The sequence below is a fragment of the Strix aluco genome, chromosome 2 (assembly GCF_031877795.1).
Source record: "Strix aluco isolate bStrAlu1 chromosome 2, bStrAlu1.hap1, whole genome shotgun sequence".
NCBI lineage: Eukaryota > Metazoa > Chordata > Aves > Strigiformes > Strigidae > Strix > Strix aluco.
Genome location: NC_133932.1, coordinates 64,881,060 through 64,900,565, shown reverse-complemented (window position 1 = coordinate 64,900,565; position 19,506 = coordinate 64,881,060). Strand labels below are relative to the sequence as shown.

The 19,506-nt window shown below is 42.2% G+C and overlaps 2 protein-coding genes across 14 annotated transcripts in view; one reads left to right on the top strand and one right to left on the bottom strand.

Annotated features, from left to right (window-relative positions):
- CNGA3 (cyclic nucleotide gated channel subunit alpha 3) overlaps window positions 1-4,637 on the top strand; it is a 36,060-nt gene extending 31,423 nt beyond the window's left edge. For all 3 annotated transcript variants that reach the window (XM_074815032.1, XM_074815031.1, XM_074815030.1), the window contains one exon: window positions 324-4,637. In XM_074815032.1, the coding sequence (XP_074671133.1) occupies window positions 324-1,732 (1,409 nt within the window). In that variant the 3' untranslated portion in view covers window positions 1,733-4,637. The remainder of the gene's footprint in view (window positions 1-323) is intronic.
- A 9,575-nt stretch (window positions 4,638-14,212) lies between these two features.
- The window catches only part of UBE3A (ubiquitin protein ligase E3A), a 55,419-nt gene continuing 50,125 nt past the window's right edge, over window positions 14,213-19,506 (bottom strand). For all 11 annotated transcript variants that reach the window (XM_074815022.1, XM_074815027.1, XM_074815018.1 and 8 more), the window contains 5 exons: window positions 17,481-17,645; window positions 16,929-17,084; window positions 16,764-16,837; window positions 15,735-15,878; window positions 14,213-15,513 (listed from right to left, as the gene is read on the bottom strand). In XM_074815022.1, coding sequence (XP_074671123.1) covers window positions 15,393-15,513; window positions 15,735-15,878; window positions 16,764-16,837; window positions 16,929-17,084; window positions 17,481-17,645 — 660 coding nt within the window. In that variant the 3' untranslated portion in view covers window positions 14,213-15,392. The remainder of the gene's footprint in view (window positions 15,514-15,734; window positions 15,879-16,763; window positions 16,838-16,928; window positions 17,085-17,480; window positions 17,646-19,506) is intronic.

Below are 19,506 nucleotides of genomic sequence, written 5' to 3'. Positions count from 1 at the left end.
ATCTCCCCTTTCTTTTTGCAAACATACCTAAAAGAAAAGGATACAGCTGTCCCAGAATAGAGCGGAAAACTGCAGGGAGCACTGTGGTAATAGTAGAGTCATTGCTCTTTGTCATTATGTATCAGCTTTGAAACTTAATTGAGATATTTAAGTTGGCAATTAAATATTTTTCATTAAATGAACTCATAATGTATCAATGTCTGTATGCATAACAGTACAAATTTTAGTGTTCTCAGGTATCTAAAATGTAAGTCACTCAGTACTGTTGATGATGAATATTTTTATTCTAACAAGTGAAATATGTATTTTTTTGTTCTTTGAAGGCTTCCTTGAACAAGGCTTACTAGTTCAGGATGAAAAGAAATTACGAGATCATTATACCAAAACTGTCCAGTTCAAACTGGATGTGCTGTCCCTTCTGCCAACAGACCTGGCATATTTGAAGTTTGGTTTGAACTACCCTGAACTGCGATTTAACCGCTTGCTGAGGATTTCTCGTCTGTTTGAGTTTTTTGACCGTACTGAAACCAGGACAAATTATCCAAACATGTTTCGTATTGGAAATCTTGTCTTATACATTCTTATCATCATCCACTGGAACGCGTGTATATACTTTGCGATTTCAAAGCTCATCGGATTTGGAACCGACTCTTGGGTCTACCCTAATGTGTCCGTTCCAGAGTACGGGCGCCTGTCTAGAAAGTACATTTACAGTCTGTACTGGTCAACGCTCACACTGACAACCATTGGAGAAACACCGCCCCCGGTGAAAGATGAAGAATATCTCTTCGTGGTCATTGACTTCCTGGTGGGTGTGCTGATCTTCGCTACCATTGTCGGTAATGTGGGCTCCATGATTTCCAACATGAATGCCTCCAGGGCAGAGTTCCAAGCCAGAGTGGATTCCATTAAACAGTACATGCATTTCCGAAAAGTGACTAAGGATTTGGAAGCCAGGGTTATTAAGTGGTTTGATTACCTCTGGACCAACAAGAAAACAGTGGATGAGAAGGAAGTTCTCAAAAATCTGCCTGACAAGTTAAAGGCTGAAATTGCCATCAATGTCCATTTGGACACACTGAAGAAAGTGCGTATATTCCAGGATTGTGAAGCTGGACTTCTCATTGAGCTGGTGCTGAAACTGAAACCTACGGTCTTCAGTCCTGGGGACTACATTTGCAAAAAGGGAGATATTGGGAGAGAAATGTACATTATTAAAGAGGGAAAATTGGCTGTGGTGGCAGATGATGGTGTAACCCAATTTGTAGTCCTAAGTGATGGCAGCTACTTTGGCGAAATCAGCATCCTAAACATCAAAGGTAGTAAATCTGGTAACAGGAGGACAGCCAACATAAGGAGTATTGGTTATTCTGATTTGTTCTGCTTGTCTAAGGATGATTTAATGGAAGCCCTCACAGAATATCCAGAAGCCAAAAAGGCTCTGGAAGAGAAAGGGCGACAAATTCTGATGAAAGACAACTTAATAGATGAGGAAGCAGCAAAAGCAGGAGCTGACCCAAAAGACTTGGAAGAAAAGATAGAAAGACTTGAAACAGCTCTGGATACGCTGCAGACTAGGTTTGCGAGGCTCTTAGCAGAATACACCTCATCTCAACAAAAAGTGAAGCAGAGACTTGCCAGAGTAGAAACCCGAGTGAAAAAATATGGTAGTGGCACCTTATCAATTGGAGAAACAGAGGCTGAAAAACCTGAGGAGGAGAAAAAGCAGTAATAGAGTATTTATATTTCCTCATTTATTGGAGAAGGTTGAAGCATGTGAAAGCCATAAATGTATGTAAATATGTGTGTGCATACATAGACATGATTATTTTTATATGAACTCTAGAGAATGGTTTTTAGCATTTTTAACTGAAGCAGTATTTTCTTGTAAATAGAATGTTATCACCTTCTTCTTAGGGGGAGATTTGGTCTGGCATTTCGGTACTTTTTTGTACTGGGCGGGGGTTTCTTACAAGTCATGCTCAGAACGTCTATTGTGTATGGTACGTGTAGGTCTTGACACATTGTCTCTTCCCACGCATGGTGCATTAAGAAGGCATTGTACTTAAAGTAGAAGAGATCAGGGGTTTTTTTTTAAAGGCTTAAAAAATATTTATAGGGTACATGCTCTACCCTGCTACCTTAGTAGCTGATTAAATGCATGGACGCACGCCTGGGCTTCTCCAAAATCTTTTGTCTTTCGCAGTGAAGCATCTGCGCAGACAGTTGGACTACAGCGAAGCAGCAGCACGTACCTGGCCTGTGCCGTGTAGCCCTGCACGTGGATGAAATAGCCGTGCATCCGGATGCTTTAGTTTGATTCTAATGAGCTGGGCTCTGCACAAAGGACCATGCTGACAGAGTAGCAGTGCTTATTCACGTCCTTTCTGGCATGGTCTGCGACAGCTTTTGCTGCTCTGCAGCTGCTTTGCTTGGGGAGAGAGTGGGAAATGCTTTTTTTGTTTGTTTTTTTTTTTTTTTTTAGCCCAGCCCCATTCCCACTGGTAAAACCCTCACTTGGAAGGGAGTCCCCAAAAGCTCCCTGGTGAAAGGCATCTGTGGCAATATGGCTTCACTACCCTGGGAAGAGGAAAGAGGGCCCTGGCCTGTGCAGCGCCTGTATGTAGGCCCTTGAGTGAATTCACTCTCGGCAAGCAGGCAGTCCCAGAAGGAGGCTGCTGAGAAGCAGTGTGGGCTGGCAGGACAGGCTGCCCTGCCTGCCAGCCAGCTTTCTCCTGCAACAGGGTTTCTGCGAGGCAGGGAGAACAAGCCCTGTGTGGCAGTCATTCCTGCCACTAGACCTATGTTTTCTTCCTCTTTATTTCATTTAAGGATGCCTACTCCACTTCTCTCTGCTATTTACTGCCAGCTTTTTCCTGAAGTAGTTGTTGCGCTACCGTGTTTCCGTTAGGGAAAATGAAGGCCATGTTTGCTCAGGGCCTGCTGATAGGAGCCTAGTTGTGCTGGTTGCCTTTCTACTCGCTGCAGAGTAGTCGTCTCTGCCAACAGTCTGGCTCTGGGGTGAATACACAGGTCTGGTCCCTTCAGCCTGCCGTGACATTCAGGCAGAATGGTACTGCGAAGGTTGCTTGCTCTGTCACATTGCAACCTCAGTATTTGCCTCTTACACACCCCTTTTAACCTCCTCCACCCCGCTGCTTCCAGTTTCTTTCCAGGCTTCTGTCCCTCCCACTGAGATTTCTCTAATAGTCTCTTGCTGGGAAGATACTAGCTTTCATTTTTTGCTGTACAATATTTTTCAGTCATGTATCTTTCCCTCTGTTACTTTTATCCTCTGGTACCTCACTGACTTCAGAAGAGTATGGAGTAGCAGAGGCTGTTCAGCCAGCTGTGGCTTGGGGGCTGGCTCCTCCAGCAGCGTTAGGTATTACCACAGGTGGTGCCCTGCCTTTCAGTTGTCCTCAGCCCTGACTTAGGAGCCCTAACAGCATGTGGGAATAGATGATGGCCCGTTGGAAAATTGGTGAGAAACCCACTGAGGGTGGTTTAACTAGATGGTGGTGAAATGGAAAGAGGCAGTTGCTTTGCTAAACTGAGTACAGCTACTCAGAGTAAGCCCTTGTCTCTGGGCAAGCGGCTGTCCCCCTCTTACTGGCACTTTTGAGCCTGGTCAGAGAGAGAAATCTGACAGTGAGTAAGGAATAGGGCTTTGCCAGCAACACGGGAAAAAGGGACTACCAGGTAGTTGATGTCCACATGTGGCCCATGTCTAAACTCATATTATAGGCCTAGAAGACAACTAGACTTCAGTATCTACTGTAGGCTGGGCTTAAAGTCTGTTAACTTAAGCTCTACTAACCTCTACTAGCTTAACCTCTAACAAGAGCTTTGGAAAGTAGCTGAGACCTATATGCAGCCATCAGAGTTTGGGAGTTTTGGTCCTTTGGCTGACTCTTGTCATTTTGTCCAAGGACTTGAGACAAGGGGGGTGTGTGTGTGTGTGTGTGCAGGTAAGAGAGGGCGCTTTGGCAGGGGTCTAGTGCCCTCACTGCCACACTGAGGAGGGCAGGGTGGAGGTGGAGCTGGCTGTTGGCTAGCTGCAGCGTAGCACTGTAAGCACAGACGGTGCGGTCACAGGCTGCTGAACTTGTAACTCTCCCCTTGTAACGGCGGCAGGTACCGCGTGCACCTGTGGCTGACGCTCGCTGTTGTGTTACTTTTAAACACCGTGTCTGGTAGGGGTTTCGTCCGTGACGTCATGTTCTGCATCAGCCACCATTTGCTGTAAATATCTACCTACCCAACATACTACAGCTGTTCCAGCCTACTAGGTATATACAAGTAGAACTGTTTAAAGTAGTATTTATATCAAGTTTACACCTGTTAAAAAACACCACAAACACAAGAATGCTTCTTTACCTGATGGATCAGAACAGCTTAATCTATCCATTATGTACATGTTTGCTCTTCCCTTTTCCATGCCTCTTGGTCTGGTTTTCACATGCCAGAAAAAGAGCTGTTTTGATGCTATTGGCTTCAGTCACTTCAAATTCTACAGCTTTTGGCATGATGAAATCACATCCTTTGATGTCTTTCATCTCTGTAAGATGTTTTTTCCCTTTCTTTAATGTGGCTACAGCATGTACATTAAAATATTTTGAGTAATGTTCAAGCAACTCTGTGTTTTCTCTTATTCATATCCCTCCGGATTTTAGCATTTCATGACAGACTTTGATCATGCCAGTATTGCATGGCCTAGAAAATCATTAGCTGGGACAGAGATGTGCGGTGACAGTAAACCAAGTGGAATGGCGGTGTTCTCCCCTCACCATGGGGCAGCTGGCACAGGGCTTTGGTCCCGTGCCCAGTTTTGACACCGTCACTGTGTTTGTGGATACCACGTGGGCAGGAGAGCCCAACCACCACCCGCTTCCCCCAGCAGTGCTGGGCCTTTTGGGGCACAGGGTCTGCCGGGCTCCTTGTGCTGCTGCCACCCATCTCCTGTCCTCCCCTTCCCCTGCTCCATGCAGGGTGGCACAGCAGGGATGGGGCCTTGTCCAGCAGAAATAAAAATGGTTGCAGGTTTCTGCTGCTTGCACACACATGTTACCTATCAAAAATCCCACCCCCACCCCCACCCCCCCCAAAGTATTGGGCAGTACCTGGCATGGTCTGGGCTGGTACTTCAACCTCACCATGAGAGAAAGCGTGGAAGGGGATAGTGCTTACAGAGCCTTTGAACACAGGCTCTGATGCTGCAGGTGGGTTTTTGATGGCCACAGCACTCCCTTCACACAGGTACGGGGCGGCCTGCCCTGGATGAGACATGGATAGACAAGGCCTGAGGTGTTTGAACATCCGCTGCAGGTAGAAAAGGAGGGTAAAGCTGGGGAAGCAGCTCCCTCCATCACCTACTATTATTCTACTTAAACAGTTTTTACAAGAGAAAGCTCTACTCCAGAATATTCAATGAACTGAATTGGACAACAGAAAGGGCGGAGACAGCAAAACAGCACGTGTGTGTGTGTGTACAGGGCCCCTCACATAGAGCTGAGGGTTGGGGTTAGCTTGATGGTGCAGCTCTTTCTGCAGAAAGAGCCCAGGGAAGGAACAACCCTGCATTTAATTCTTTTCTCTTAGACATCTGCTTTACAGTTTTATTCCTGCCAAATATTTATTAATGTACAAGGAGAGAGGGCTCTGCTTTACATTAAGAAACAAACTGTTCATTTTCCTTTCGCCCACAAAAGCATTAGTGTTTTCTCTGAGGTGGTCCCTATGTTGCTGGTTTGGAAGACATGTTTGTTTCTCTATCGCTGCTGCTGCCGGCAAGGATGAGAGAGGGTTTCGCAGGCCAAACCTAGTCCAGGTTGTCCAACAAGACAATGGAGTCAAGCTGACTAAAGGAGAGCTGCTCTTCATCCTGAAGATTTGCGAGATGACAGCATTTGTACTTGGCTTCAAAGTCCCCTAGCTCTTCTATTAATGTTTCCATCCTGGAACAGACAGAAAGAATCAAACCATTGTTTACATAATTTAGCGTTCATAAAAACCCTCTGCATATCCCTGAGAGCAAAATGAATTATGCACTAAATGGATCTGGCAACTGTACAGGCAGCTAAAGCACAAGATTTCAGCTGTGGCAGCTTTCCTGAGAGAAGCCATCAATACAGGAACACCCTCTCCCCCCAGCCCCATCCACAGTCCAGAGCCCGAGGAGGATGCTGCCTGAGGAGTCCCTATGGGAGGATGGGAAAGCCTTGCTCCCTTCCACTCTGCCTTGGGCAGGCAGATGGGGAGGGAAACACATGCAAGCCCTGAAGAACCACCTTGGGCTAAAAATGGTCAGGCCTTTTGTTTCTGAAATTCAGATTTTGCAACCGTTTTCAGCTCACAAATAAAAGGCCAAGACTTAGCTGCTGCCAACTACCCTTGCATCTTCACTGTGGAAAATAAAATTCTGCTGCTCTGTGTTTGCAGTCCTCCCCACTCCACACCCTAAGAGCAGAGTGAGGAGGGAAGGGAAGACTCAGATTATTTAAGCAAAACCGGTTTCTGCAACCTCAAGAGCAGGACAGCAGGGTATCCTCATCTTCAAGGATGAACACAAGCATTAGTTTTACTCCAGAAGTAGCAGCAGTTCTCACAATGAGACTTTTCTTCATCAGCTCTACCATTTCTGCTTGGCTTCTGCAGGGAGAGTGCAGGACACAGTGCCAATGGCTACAGCTCCCGTGCCAAAGGCTGTTTTCCCAAGAGGCCAAGGAGGACACCATCAGCTCTAACAGAGACCTGTCTTAGTTGTATAGGTAAATTGGGGGTCAGTTTCTAAAACCAGAAGTGCAGAAACATGAAAGGAATTTACTAATGGTTGCTATTGCATTTTTCTTTCCTTACTGTTTGTAGGGGCTGCTATCAACCACTCCATAACAGGGCAATGGAAAACAGTAACATGGAAAATCAGGATTCTGTATTCTGGACTGATGTGCATCTTGATGAATAGCTATTAATTTCTCAGCTTTTTGACATGTCATTTATTTAGTTTCCTGAGAAGAAAAAAACCCAACAACATTCTGTTCTTATTTGTGAGCAGTTATTTCCCCCCGCATCACCCTGAAAGGGGAGCCACCCCACAGCAGTCACTACACCCGAGCAGCCCCTCCATGTGGGTAGCATAGCAAAAACCAAGGGGCACTGTCTGCCTTTCCAGAGAAGGAGACAGAGAAACACAGAACAACTTTTTTTACTTTTTTATTTTTTTTTAGCACAGCTTGCTTCCAGGGCTGATGAATCAAACCACCTGTGCTGCAAAGATCTACTCTTCAGGAGAACTGATTGCCAGTTCCCCACTGAAGTACAAATATTTTACTTGCAGAATGGTGCAGATAATTAATCCAGCAAGTTTCAGTGGGATTCCCACTATTTTCAAATTATTTGCAGATTTAGGCTGTTTAAAGCAAGTCCTCAGGGCTGTTTCTTCACAGGTACTTGTCAGTGCTTGGCACAAAGAAGCCTCTCTTAGAGCAGCGACCTTGGGCACTCTATGGTGAAGGACACGATCCAGAAGTGGGTTTTTTATTGGATTCTGACTACTGAAAACCCAATGCCTCATCTTGCAATAAACACAGCTGCCTCTGACTACACCGGCATGAAGGTTAGAAAAAAGCTTATGTCTAGCAACAAAAACCTGCAGAGCTTTTCTAGGAAAGCAGCTCATGCCTTTCCAAACACATCAGTTGCCACCACAGCTCATGCATCCTGCCAGCCACAGCCAGGCTTCTCTGTGTGGGGTGCAGACCAGAGCGCTGACTGTATGGGTGAGGCTCCCGGCTACCAGGCAGGTTGACAGAGGAGCTGCCCCAACAAAACACTTTCAGTTCGGGGTTTCAAGGCCAACTGTTTTGAAAATGTTTCACCAGCTATAACCTAACTGCACCAGCCACAAGCACTGGCAGCCAAAGGAGCATGAGCGCGACGAGGAAGGAGAGGAGTGAGAAAAGACCCACACAACGCCTCGGGGCAGCCGGTGGCAGTTCAAAACTGCAGCTGAGGGCAGGGGTGAGAGACCTGTCCCAGGTGAGAGAGAAACCAAGTGGCTCAGCTTGCTGCCACCGATGGGGAAGAGAGACTTACAAAAGAGACACAGCGACCTGAAGCGTCGGAGAAAGCAGATGGGGAAGCCCCTTTCTATTGACTAGGCAGTTTTCTACAACTGAATTTCACTTAAACTTTGGTGGCCAGAAGGGGCCCACGCCAGACCGATGGGCGACAGGGTCGTCTGCAGCAGAGCATGCTCCCCCTCCCAGCCATCGCTGGTGCCAAGGGCAGGAGAAACATTGTACAGCACAGCAGAGCTACCTACTCCATATGGATTTCAGTCCTAGAGGGCTTCACTCTCACTTGTATTGGGGGCACAAAAAAAAAAATTGCAGAGAAAACTCAGGAGTCTCCAGAGGCTGCAACTTGCCTTGGGATGGGAGATTCCCAGAGGAAAGGTGAAAAACAGGAGGATATGGCTGCTGGAGGCTCCCACCTTGCCGATGCTGGGAAGAAACTGCCAAACCAGCCCATTTTTATCACCCGCAGCCCTGCAGCAGCGAGGCTCAGAGGCAACAGGCAGATCACCATCGCTTCTGCACCTACAGCTTCCCCCATTGCAATTGCTGGTCTGCAGTGGGACATGGCAGCTGAGAGCACTGGCTCCAGGCCACCCACTGTCCCTCTGGGAGAAGCCAAGAGCATGAAGGAGAGATGAGGGACCAAAACCATCCTCTGAAGGTGGCAACAGCAGCAGTGGGTGGTCCCAGAAACAGAGTCCTGAACCCAGGAAACCTGGCCTAAGGCCAAGACACCAAGAAGGCCTCTTCTCCAAAAGCAAAGCCATCAAGGAAATCATCTTGGATGATAAAGTCAAACTGCTTATTCAGAAAGCTGCAGGTCTGGGGCAGGATTGCCTCCAAAAGGCCTGAGGGCCACCATCTGGAATGACTCCTGGTGCAGGAGCAATGCTCTCACCTGGGCTGGCTGCCAGCCATTGCGGCGGGGGCAGAAAGCGGAGCCTGGTAAAGGCAGAGCCCAGTGACTGCAGCCCTACTGCAAAGCAGCCAGACAGGAATTTTGTTAGAAAGAATATCCACTTGGGGACTTCAGTTCAAGAATATGAGACCTTCCCCAGAGAGATTCAAGGTGAAAAAAACTGGCCCAAGAGTAACCCTTATCAGGTGCTTATAAAGAAATCTGTGTTGTGTTTTGAAAAGAAAGTATCCGTGTTGCTGAGGCCACAGTGTCACCTGCTTTATTTTAGGTGACTTGCTACAAAGTCCATAGGATTCTTCATGTGCAGATGACAATTAAAATTTTTTTTTAAAATCAGTGTACATAGCACAAGGGATATTATTCTTTCGAAAACATGCTTTCATCTAGGAAACATTCTAGTGCTGAGTTCCCATTTTTTATTAAAATCAATTATATTAGCAAATAATAAGAACCCCTTAATTGTATCATATTAGCTCATCTGATTTTTACTCCTTACTGCTCAAACACTGAGTCCTTGCAACAGGAAATAAGTAAATCAAATGTAGCAGCATTTGCTATCTGGCAGCTTGAAACTTACAACAGCAATGTTCAATGAGTTGCCATTTTATAGACAGTTACTTGTGAGCAGCATTGCTTGCACTGCTGTACTATACAAATCCAGAAGCAAAAGGATGCACTGGGAAGACAGATTTAAGGGATTTTCTCCCTACGTGATCCCACTGGCACAGCAAAAATGTATGCCAGAGCTTTTGGCGACATTAAGAAAGGCTTCACATCAGCTTGGCACGTGACAACAGTTCAGTCACAAATCTTCAAGCTGCTGCAGTTTTTATCTTCACTGGACATTGCTCAGTACTAGTTTCCAACCAAGCCCATATGAGCAGCAGCATCCTTGCACGCGTAGTTGTTTATAGTTCAGCTGTGCTGCGTGTCCTTCTGGAGGCAGAAGCCCGACTCCAGTGATCACTGGCTGACTTCCAGAGTCAGCTCTGGTTTCATTTTTAAGTCTCAAAACTATGCACAAACCTACCCAGGAAGATAATGTAGCAGTTCCTAATGTCATTTGATTATCCTAAAATAGAGTAACAATTCCCACCCTCTACTTGTACCTCTGATGTCCCCATCTCTTAAAAGTTTCCCCACGTAGAAATCCTGAAGCAGGATATATACTGAGTAACAGACATCCATAAACACAAGCATACTAGGTAGACTTCCATTATTTATCAGGACTGCTCTCTGGATGTATCCTACAAATACCGCACAACAAAACCAGGCTTGTGTATCACAAAGCAGCACATCTGAAATTAAAACCACCTTCCCACCACACCGTGTCTTCCCAAGATCCTTTACAACCCTCCTCAGTTAAAAAAAACAAGACACACCTCCACTTCCTTCCTGTCTAGTTTGTTTCTCAATCAAAATCCATTTTCCAACTGCTTCTCTTCCCACCTTTTTTCTGCCAACCCATCCATCCCTTCCTCTCCTGTCTCACCCTCTCACTTGCTCCCCCCCGCAGCTTAACGTGACTTCTCCAGCCAAACCCAGCTCCCGCCCAGAGCCCATCCCGTAAACCAGCAACTGCAAAAGAGTGACCAATGTTTCATACAGTAAGTTTCAGATAAATGGGAATTTGCATCCAAGTGAAAGAAATACAACATTTTTCTGAGAGGGGGAAAAAACCAACCAACCAAAAAGGATTGATCGTGGCTTATCAAAGATCACAAGCCTTTTCTACTCGCAATCTTACACCTGTGAAAGTCCCTCCTTCTGTCCAAGGAGAATGTGGGATCCCAAACCAACACCCACCATGCCCCACTTTCTGCTCTTCAGAGCGCAAAGCTTGCAGGAGGCACAGCCCAAGGACACATCAAGGAAAAAGTTCCTTTTTCTGCTCCCCATGGATTCTGTCACAGAGGCTTTCAACAGGCTGTGCAGTTCCTGGTCCACCTGCAGTTGCAGTGAATGAGCTGCCCGGTGTCAGGCTTGGCCCCGATGCCACTTACCAGGAACTCAACCAAAGGTGCACTGGAAACTTCTGGGACAACGGGAGAAGGGAGATTCCCACATTCAGTGGTGGCACATCAGGACGCAATTCCAACTGCAGGCCAGCCCCTCGCTTGGCGATTTAATGACAGCAAAGCTATGAAGACAGAAACCTTATAGCTGTGCAGCATACAGCCAAAGTCACCAAGCAAATAACTTTTTAAATTACTAGAGAAATCCTGCAGCAAGACACCTTATTCAATTTTGTTAATGAAAAATAATAAAAACAGCTGAAGACATCTTTAGATGGAGCACTGGAGAAAAATACATACCATTATTTACATACCATTATTTCATGGGTTTTCCAAATGAATTAATCCAGATAAGAAGTCTAAAGGCAAATGCCAGTATCAACTCTATTTCCAAAGCAGTGTCCCTTCTATGATACAGTATAAAAGGTGAATTTCTCAATAAAATTTATTTCAAGTCCCTGATGGTCTTATGAATTTGTTGACAACAATTTTGATCACCAGCAATTCTGAAAGTTTAATTAAAGTTGTGCACAAGTACAAACGGGAACTGTAGGTAACTTAGCACAAACCCTTGTGATTCTGAGATGAACCATCATAAACTAAACTAAGGCTTGGTTTTGCATAGCTTCCTGCTCCATTTTGTATGCTGAAATGCTGTTTTTCTGAATAATAAATAAGGCATAGCTCAAACATTCAACCCGATTGAATTATCTTCATCCTCAAAATTCTTCAGACAACCAGGAAATTTTAAGAGATTAAAAATTTACCTGTAGCTAATTGGCTACAACAGGGAAGCACCTTAAAGCTGATGCTGTGGGGGTTGTCCTCCCACTGAACATCAGTGGCGTGGAAACCTGTGTCCCACTCCCCGCTCCACAGAGCGGAAACCCAGGGAAGCATCTGGGTAGCCCACACTGGGGGCTACCTGGAAGCTCAGCCCATCAGGTAGATCACACCTGCATGGTATGAGGCTCCTGCTTCAGCAGTGAAGATTGCTGTTGGATGAATGGGTTGACTACCATAACAGAGGGGTTTGGAGCCCCAGGCTCATCGCCAGCCCATTCCAGCATCAGCCTTCCTCAAAGCACAGGCCTGGGGAGGGTCTCCTTGGCTGCCAGAGTCCTGTGTCAGGCTACTGCCTGCCGAAGGGAAGGTAAATCCTGTCAGAACTTCAACAAACACTATTCCTTAGTTAACTGAACTGTGCTCACTCCTGATGGCTGTTCCTGAAATCTTTTTAGCAAGAAACAAAAGCTTTCATCTTTTAAAAGATGATGCTCTGTTCATGCAGAGTCATGTGCTAACATACCTTTAGAGCCAAACAACTATTCCCTTGCTCCTAATGAAATCTTAGAAAAATGCCTTATTTGTTCAGTACTTAAGGTGACTCTTTTTAGCCTATCTAGCACTACCATCATTTTTGAGGCATATGACACTACAAAATACAGACAAAAAGCCTAATGTCCCCTTCACACCAAGGCTGGAAACATCTTGGCAGTCTATCAGGGTGCAGAAAGAAATGCTCAGAGGCATTTGTCACTTGTCAAATGAGACAATGCTGAGATGCCCAAAATATTTTCTCGTTAACATATTAAGGACACCCTAGGAGAGAGCACCAGCACACTGGCATCCCACTGCTACCCTGGAAGAGGAGTCTTCTGTTTCGCTTGAGAGGTATTTCAGTGACATGAGTACACCTAAATTTCCAAGGTAGGCTTTGTAGACCCTAAAATTTGTTAGACATTGCTGAAAGACGAAATGAGGGTGAAGGACATTCTGGGTGTGCCCAGAGCCCAGAAGAAAAAAAAAAAAAAAAAAAAAAAGAGAGCTTAAAATGGCATTTCCCCCACTTTGACAAACCTTCCAAGCAACAGAAGACTGACTGGAACTTCTGTAGGGCAGGAGAGCAGCCTGCAGCTACAAGACTTTTGAGATTTCTTTTATTTTAAACCTTACCAACTGCTGCTGCTGGACAATTAGAACATTTATAACACCACTAAGGAGATATGGTCTCAATACAGTGGCGTTTTGGGGGAGGCACTATATATTTACACAGGAAATCTGTCAGATATGAAGTACTTGTATCTTACCTGAAAAAGATTCCTTGAAGAACAACTTATGCTTTTAAAGACAGATACAATTAGGTATTATTTTAATCTTAATGCTAAAAGGAAGACAGAAAAAGCATATTTACAACATCAATGCTTCAGTTAGAGAACTTTGTATTGCTATCCAATTACGCTGTCTGCCCAGCTTTTGGACCTATATAAAAAAACCCAACATGAATCTTATACAGTTGTCAGCTGGGCATAACCACCATCCACAGCTACATCAGAATAAAACAACTTATAGGGATACAGCTTAACGGTATTAGATGACTGACGTAGTACACACCATGCAACAGCATCATGATGTGGTTCATACTTGTAAGAAAACACCTCAAGGCACTCGGCAAATCTTGTTCTCACCACCTACAGTAAAAGACACCCCAAACCTGAAAGAATTGGCAAGTGCTGCTGTCAGCTGCCCTACTGAGAGGTAAAGCATCCCATGTTTTCCTCTTCAGGGACATGCAATGCTGTGACCATTCAAGGCAGCACGCCCTAAGTGCCACCTCAAGATCAAAGACCAGAGGACAGCCAGCACCTCTCCCTCCCCAGCAAGTCTCAGTCCCCATGTCCACACTGTCCTGCATTGGCTTAGATTTGAGAGGAACATCGCTGGACCCCACATCACTATTGTTCAATTCTGGAGAGTTTTATGTACCTGTAACCCTCAAATTATGCTGTACTACAATGTCTTCTGATCAAATAATTTAATATCCAATTTGTCAAAGTAAGGAAGTCACTTGTTTTCTTTTTCACTGAACCGTGGTGAAAAAAGGTCACTGTTTTATTCAGCATCATAGTTACATAACAGTTGTCTGTTTCTATTACTAGAAAGAATTTATTAAAATAGTCCTGAAAGATGTATTTTCTTTCTCCAATGATTTCAAAACTATGCCTTTTAATGCCAATTCCACACAGTCACGGGTTTGATCGGGAGTAGTCAGTTATAACAATTGTCAAGGCACAAGCTCAGCTCTGCACAACCGCTGCAGCTTGTATTATGAAAGAGATATGCCAGTTACATCTTCATTTAAAAACGCATAATCCCTTTATCATATATTGCAACAGGAGAAATTAACATTAAACACAGACTACAAAAGGTAAAGGATTTATTTCTGATATGATTTGTAGAGTTAAATTAAAAACCTACGGAATACTTTATGTAGTAGATGAACATAAGCTTAGTACTTACTTTCTAACAGTTTATTTAATGGTTGGAAGTGTACAACATGAAGTAGGCCTTACGTTTAATATTGTTCAATTTTGCTTATTGTTAGATGAGATTAAAATACAGTAGCCATCCCTTTAGATTATGTTGCAACACTGATCATGTGCCTTGATAAGTAGGAACAACAATTCATTAAATAAATGGTGATGACATAACATGTAGGGAAGACTTTGGATTGTCTATTTAAAATGTCAACATAATAGGCAATTAAGAATAAAACTTCATTTTAAGTGCACTTCCACATGCTTTGTTTATAATATAGCAAAAACTTCCTATCTTTTTTGCAAACACTTCACTCCCTACTCTAAAGCTGTTCAGCTGAAAATGCACTTTCCCCAGTAAACTTCTTTTAAAAAAAAGTAACTAAAATTTCTACCCTTTCATATGCTAAGAAATGTTTATTACAAGACATGTGAAGACAACATATAGTGAAATGAATTTTAATTGTTGTGCTGTGACTAAAGTAAAGTTCTCAAGGCTGCAATTTAACATTCCAAGTTCTCCCTTCCATCTTTATTGATTCTTAAGATTTTGCACAGAAACTCTTTGGGGGCTAGAACAGCAGTAATTGCATCACACTGTTTTCCAAGACTTCAAGTTTCAAAAGCAAACTCTTCAAAAAGTACAGTTCTTGATTTGATTAGATACAGGGACAAAAATATAGCACATACTTGAAGGTTACATGGTCTACAAATGATGGCAATATTTTCCTTGGGAGAGTACAGTTTGTTTTCTTGTAAATACTCAAAAAGGCTCAACTTCAAGCAGTAATAAACACAAGCAAAAGTGATTTAACCCTTAAAATAAATATTCAGGAAAACCTCTCTGTACATACAAGTGAAAGAATATGTAACACTTTCACGCTAAAAGAAAAAATAAAGATTTTGTTCATATAAGCAGCTGAAATCTGCTGTTCCAGCCCAATGTCCCCAGTAAAGAAGGGAGGCACAAACACAGGTGACTACTGTAGCTCACTATCTTATGGCCTTTTTGGACAGGGACATCATCACCATCATTTTTTTTTTAATCCCTTTGTTATATTTATTACAGCATGCCAAATCCTTTGGCATATGTGATGGCCTTCAATAATCTTTCTTTAAGCTTTTCTTTGCTTGAGTACTCCGGAAGCAAAAGTACATTAAAGCATGTGTGAGATGTAGGTAACCTGTGGGGAAAACAAAAAGAAAAAAAAAAAGAATTAAGATCTGGGAACATGCAGTACATGCAAAGAAATACATTATTACTTCACAAATCCAAAATAATGAATTTAAAGAGCATCTGCTTCACTTAAAGATTCAACTTTCAGATTTAACTAAGTTAATAAATTAAAAGCACAGGATTTGCTTCTATTTATAAACAAGCAAAAGGTAGTGGTTTTATTTTTACCTCTCTGTATCTGGGCCATTTTTGGCTATGATCATCTTTAACTTTCCAAGTCCTCCCACAGGGGCTCTGTCTGTGCCTGTTGTAAACTGTAAGAATAGTCTTTTCTGTTCATCTGTAAATGAATGGACTATTTCCCAGAATTCCCTATCAAGGAAGAAATCAAAAAGTAAGCAAACTGAAAACTTTCTTTGCTATAAGTGAGACTTTCAAAAGTAATTGAACTTTGAAGGTTTTAGTAATTCTAATCAATCTTAACATCAAGTTTGCAAGTTGCATTCAGAAACCAAAACTAACAGTAATGTATTTACCAACTGGTGAGATGCAGAGGTACAAATCAGAAATAATAAAACACTGCAGTCTGTTTTTAAATGTTAATTTAGCTGATAAACAATCTGCAAATATTCTTCCTTTATTTTATTATTCCTATTTCCTAAGGAATTATACTGGTTCCACTACAGTGTCTATTTCTACCACCTTCTTGACCACCACAGTAAAGAAATGCAGCTCCTGCTAAAGGTTTTCTACCCTAGCAGGAACCAGTTGGCAAAGGCTAGAGGACAGAAGATGCACACTTCTGTGACCCTTGTCTTCAGAGCTCTCTAGTCAAAGGGGACAAGAAGGTCAAAACATTACAACATTAAATTTACTTGATTTCTAATTAGAGAAGAAAGTTCTACACATGCAACCTATTCGAACAATTCAGTGTGTGATTTAAAAAAAAACCAAAAAACAGCAGAGCAGTGGTAATTTATTGAAACAGCCCTGTTTATACTGGGGATTATTTAACTATATGGTCTAAGGCAAAAAAAAAAAATCTCTTTTAAGCTTTACCAAAGTTCACTGGAAGCTAAAGACAATGCTTCTACTATCTGCTCTTTTCCAATGGCAGTACTTGAGTAAAGTGAAATAATACATAAGGCACTTGCATCTCCAGTACTACAAAAATACTGGATCTTACAGTATTACATTCATTATGAAGAAACAGGCATGTAAAGTGCTTTTAATCTTTCAGAAATTAGAAAAAATTACCTAATAATGAGAGAGTCTCTTGTATAGCCACCATCATATTCTGTAGTTTCTTCTAGTGCTTGAAAATCTAAATTCTGTAAGAAGATGATATTTTTTAAAATGACCACTAATTATATACTTAGGATCAAAAAAGCTCCACTTTCTGGTTATATTCAGAATTCTTACCCTACTTCCACAAATAAGTAATTCAATTTCCTCTGGTCTAAATAAATATTTCAAAGGAGATTCATTGGTCACCATGTGGAATCCTCTCCGAAAGGCCTTGAACTGTTTTTCTACTGATTTATTGAGTATATAGTCAGCATACAGATTGACAAATTCCTGTAAGGAAACAATCCCCAAAAAAACCCTTAGTACTTCAACCCTCAAATACATTTAATTCTATAATTCTACATAATTACATTTACAAGACCCCCAAATACATTTAGTTCTATAACTCTACATAGATTTTCTGGGCCCAGCTTCTACTAAGTAATAATAAAGAGCAAGTCTTAAATATTTCTCAAACAGGTCCAACACCACACCCAGAAGCTATGTATGCATGTATTGATGCTTTCTTGAAAAGAGAAGCCTTTTCTGCTTACAACTACGCTGTGCTATGGGAATTTAAAAAGGCTTTTAAACTTAAATTATAAGCGAGACCAAACCTTTATAGAGTGCTACATGATTCTGCACAGAGTATCCAAAAATTAGAGTTATGTTAAAAAAATTGTGTACCTTTCTATTTTCATTTGTAATAGGAATTTTATCACCATTTTCCTTTAAATCATGCATCATTGGATTGCCAAAGAGATCCGTATGAGATATTTGAAACGTTATCATCATATCATCTTCCACACTTCCTTCATACTCTAGTAAGTCTCTCAAACTCTGGTAAAGAACCTAAGAGAATAAGAAATACATGTCTGTCATAAATAAGTTTCAATAGATTTCATTGTGTAATACCAGAAGACATGAAATCATCTACCTCAAAAAGGGTTGTTACATTCTATGACACAAGTCACCTAAAACTCCCACAACAGTCCAAACATAGGTATATTAAGCTCAGTGTTTGTAAAAACAACCAATAGCAGATATTAAAATAAAAAAAGAAACATGGCAATGAGTGATAACTCCCTCAGAAGGGAGTACCCAGGAATCTTCCTAAATGCAATTATCAGACCTGTAGCTTAGGAGCCACTGATTACCTCTTCTTCTTAACCCTTTTGAAACTGTATTTATATTTGGCATCCAGAACATGTTACACTAGTAAGTTACATGTGTTAAAGTCAAAGAAAATGCTGTATTTTATATCAGATAAATCTCAGGCAGCAGGCTTTTATCTCCTACATTTTGATTTAAAACCCAAACAAACCAGGAAGTAATCTTGAAGCAACACAGATGGGGCAGTTGTTAAAGTAAGAAAACACTTATGCACCAAAAAAAAAAAAAAAAAAAATCACCAGATTAGGTCAGAATTTGCCAACTGGAACCTGAAATTACCTGTATGAGTTTGCTCTATTCAAAGCAGCAACCAGCCTTCCTCCCTGCTATGCCTTAGAAAAAGCCCAAGACTCTCTTGGAAACCAAAGGCTATACAGAAAAGGAACAATTACTTGGCTGAGACAGAGTAGGGTTTAAGAATGCAAGGTGAAGGTAAAAGCAATAACTGAGTGAAACTATATTTTTACAGTGAAGTAGAAGTAATAAATCTCCCCTCGATGTTCTAATTATTAAAAGTTTACATGTAAGCCTCATCCTCTCACTATCTGTATCCTTTTGATTCTTCCACAGCACCTTTAAAAATATCTTGCACTAAAAATGACTGGACTTGGAACCGTTGGTGGTGAGAGCTGGTGAACACCATATCCTCCATGCTCTGTAGCATTAGAAAAAACATTGGGAGGCTTGACTATTGTGAATTTCATTTTTGGTTTGAGAGCTCTGAAGTAAGTGTTTAACCTATATTAGAATATAAAGTTTAAAAAGAATTATTTTAAAAGAAGTCAGATAAACAAAAGAGTAGGGGGGGAAAAATTAAGAAGTGCCCCGACTGCTTTGTTCCACACATAAATACGCTTTTTGTCATAAAAGGTTTTGAGTATGTAATAAAAGTTACAGGAAACTGGGAGCACTGTGTGTTTCTCAACATCATTTAACAGAGAAACTGGTCAAAGCTGGCATGCTGTTGTACGTAGCCATCCAAAGCAGACTGGATAACCTATTTTTTGATTACACATGCCTCATTTTCTAATTAAAGTAAAAGGCAAGTTCTTTTTAAACAGTATCATTTTACTCATCTTTTTTGAATAGCTGAAGATTTTGCATAACTGCTTATGAGAAGGGAAACGTCCCACCATTTGAAATGAAATGATGCATACTAACAACTCATACTAGCTACCATGACAAAAAGCTACTGGCGATCTTTGATGGAAGATGGAGCGGGACCAAGACATCCTGCATACGTTTCTATGCTCTAGTTACTAAAGCATGTGCACATCTTAGTGTTTTCATATAGCCTCTGGTTGGGGAGGGGTGGGGGAAGAGGGACACTAATCACTGCTCCCAAACAGGAGGGATATTATTCACGAACAGCCTCATCTGTCATTTGCTTCAGATGAAGACCAATATGAGCATCACTCCTTTGCATATCTACTGTTACTTTCACTTTTTTTGTAGAAACCTACTTCTACAAATAGATAAACCAGCCTCATTTTAGAAGTCTCTTTGGGAAGATACTATTAATAATAGTTTATGCTTAATA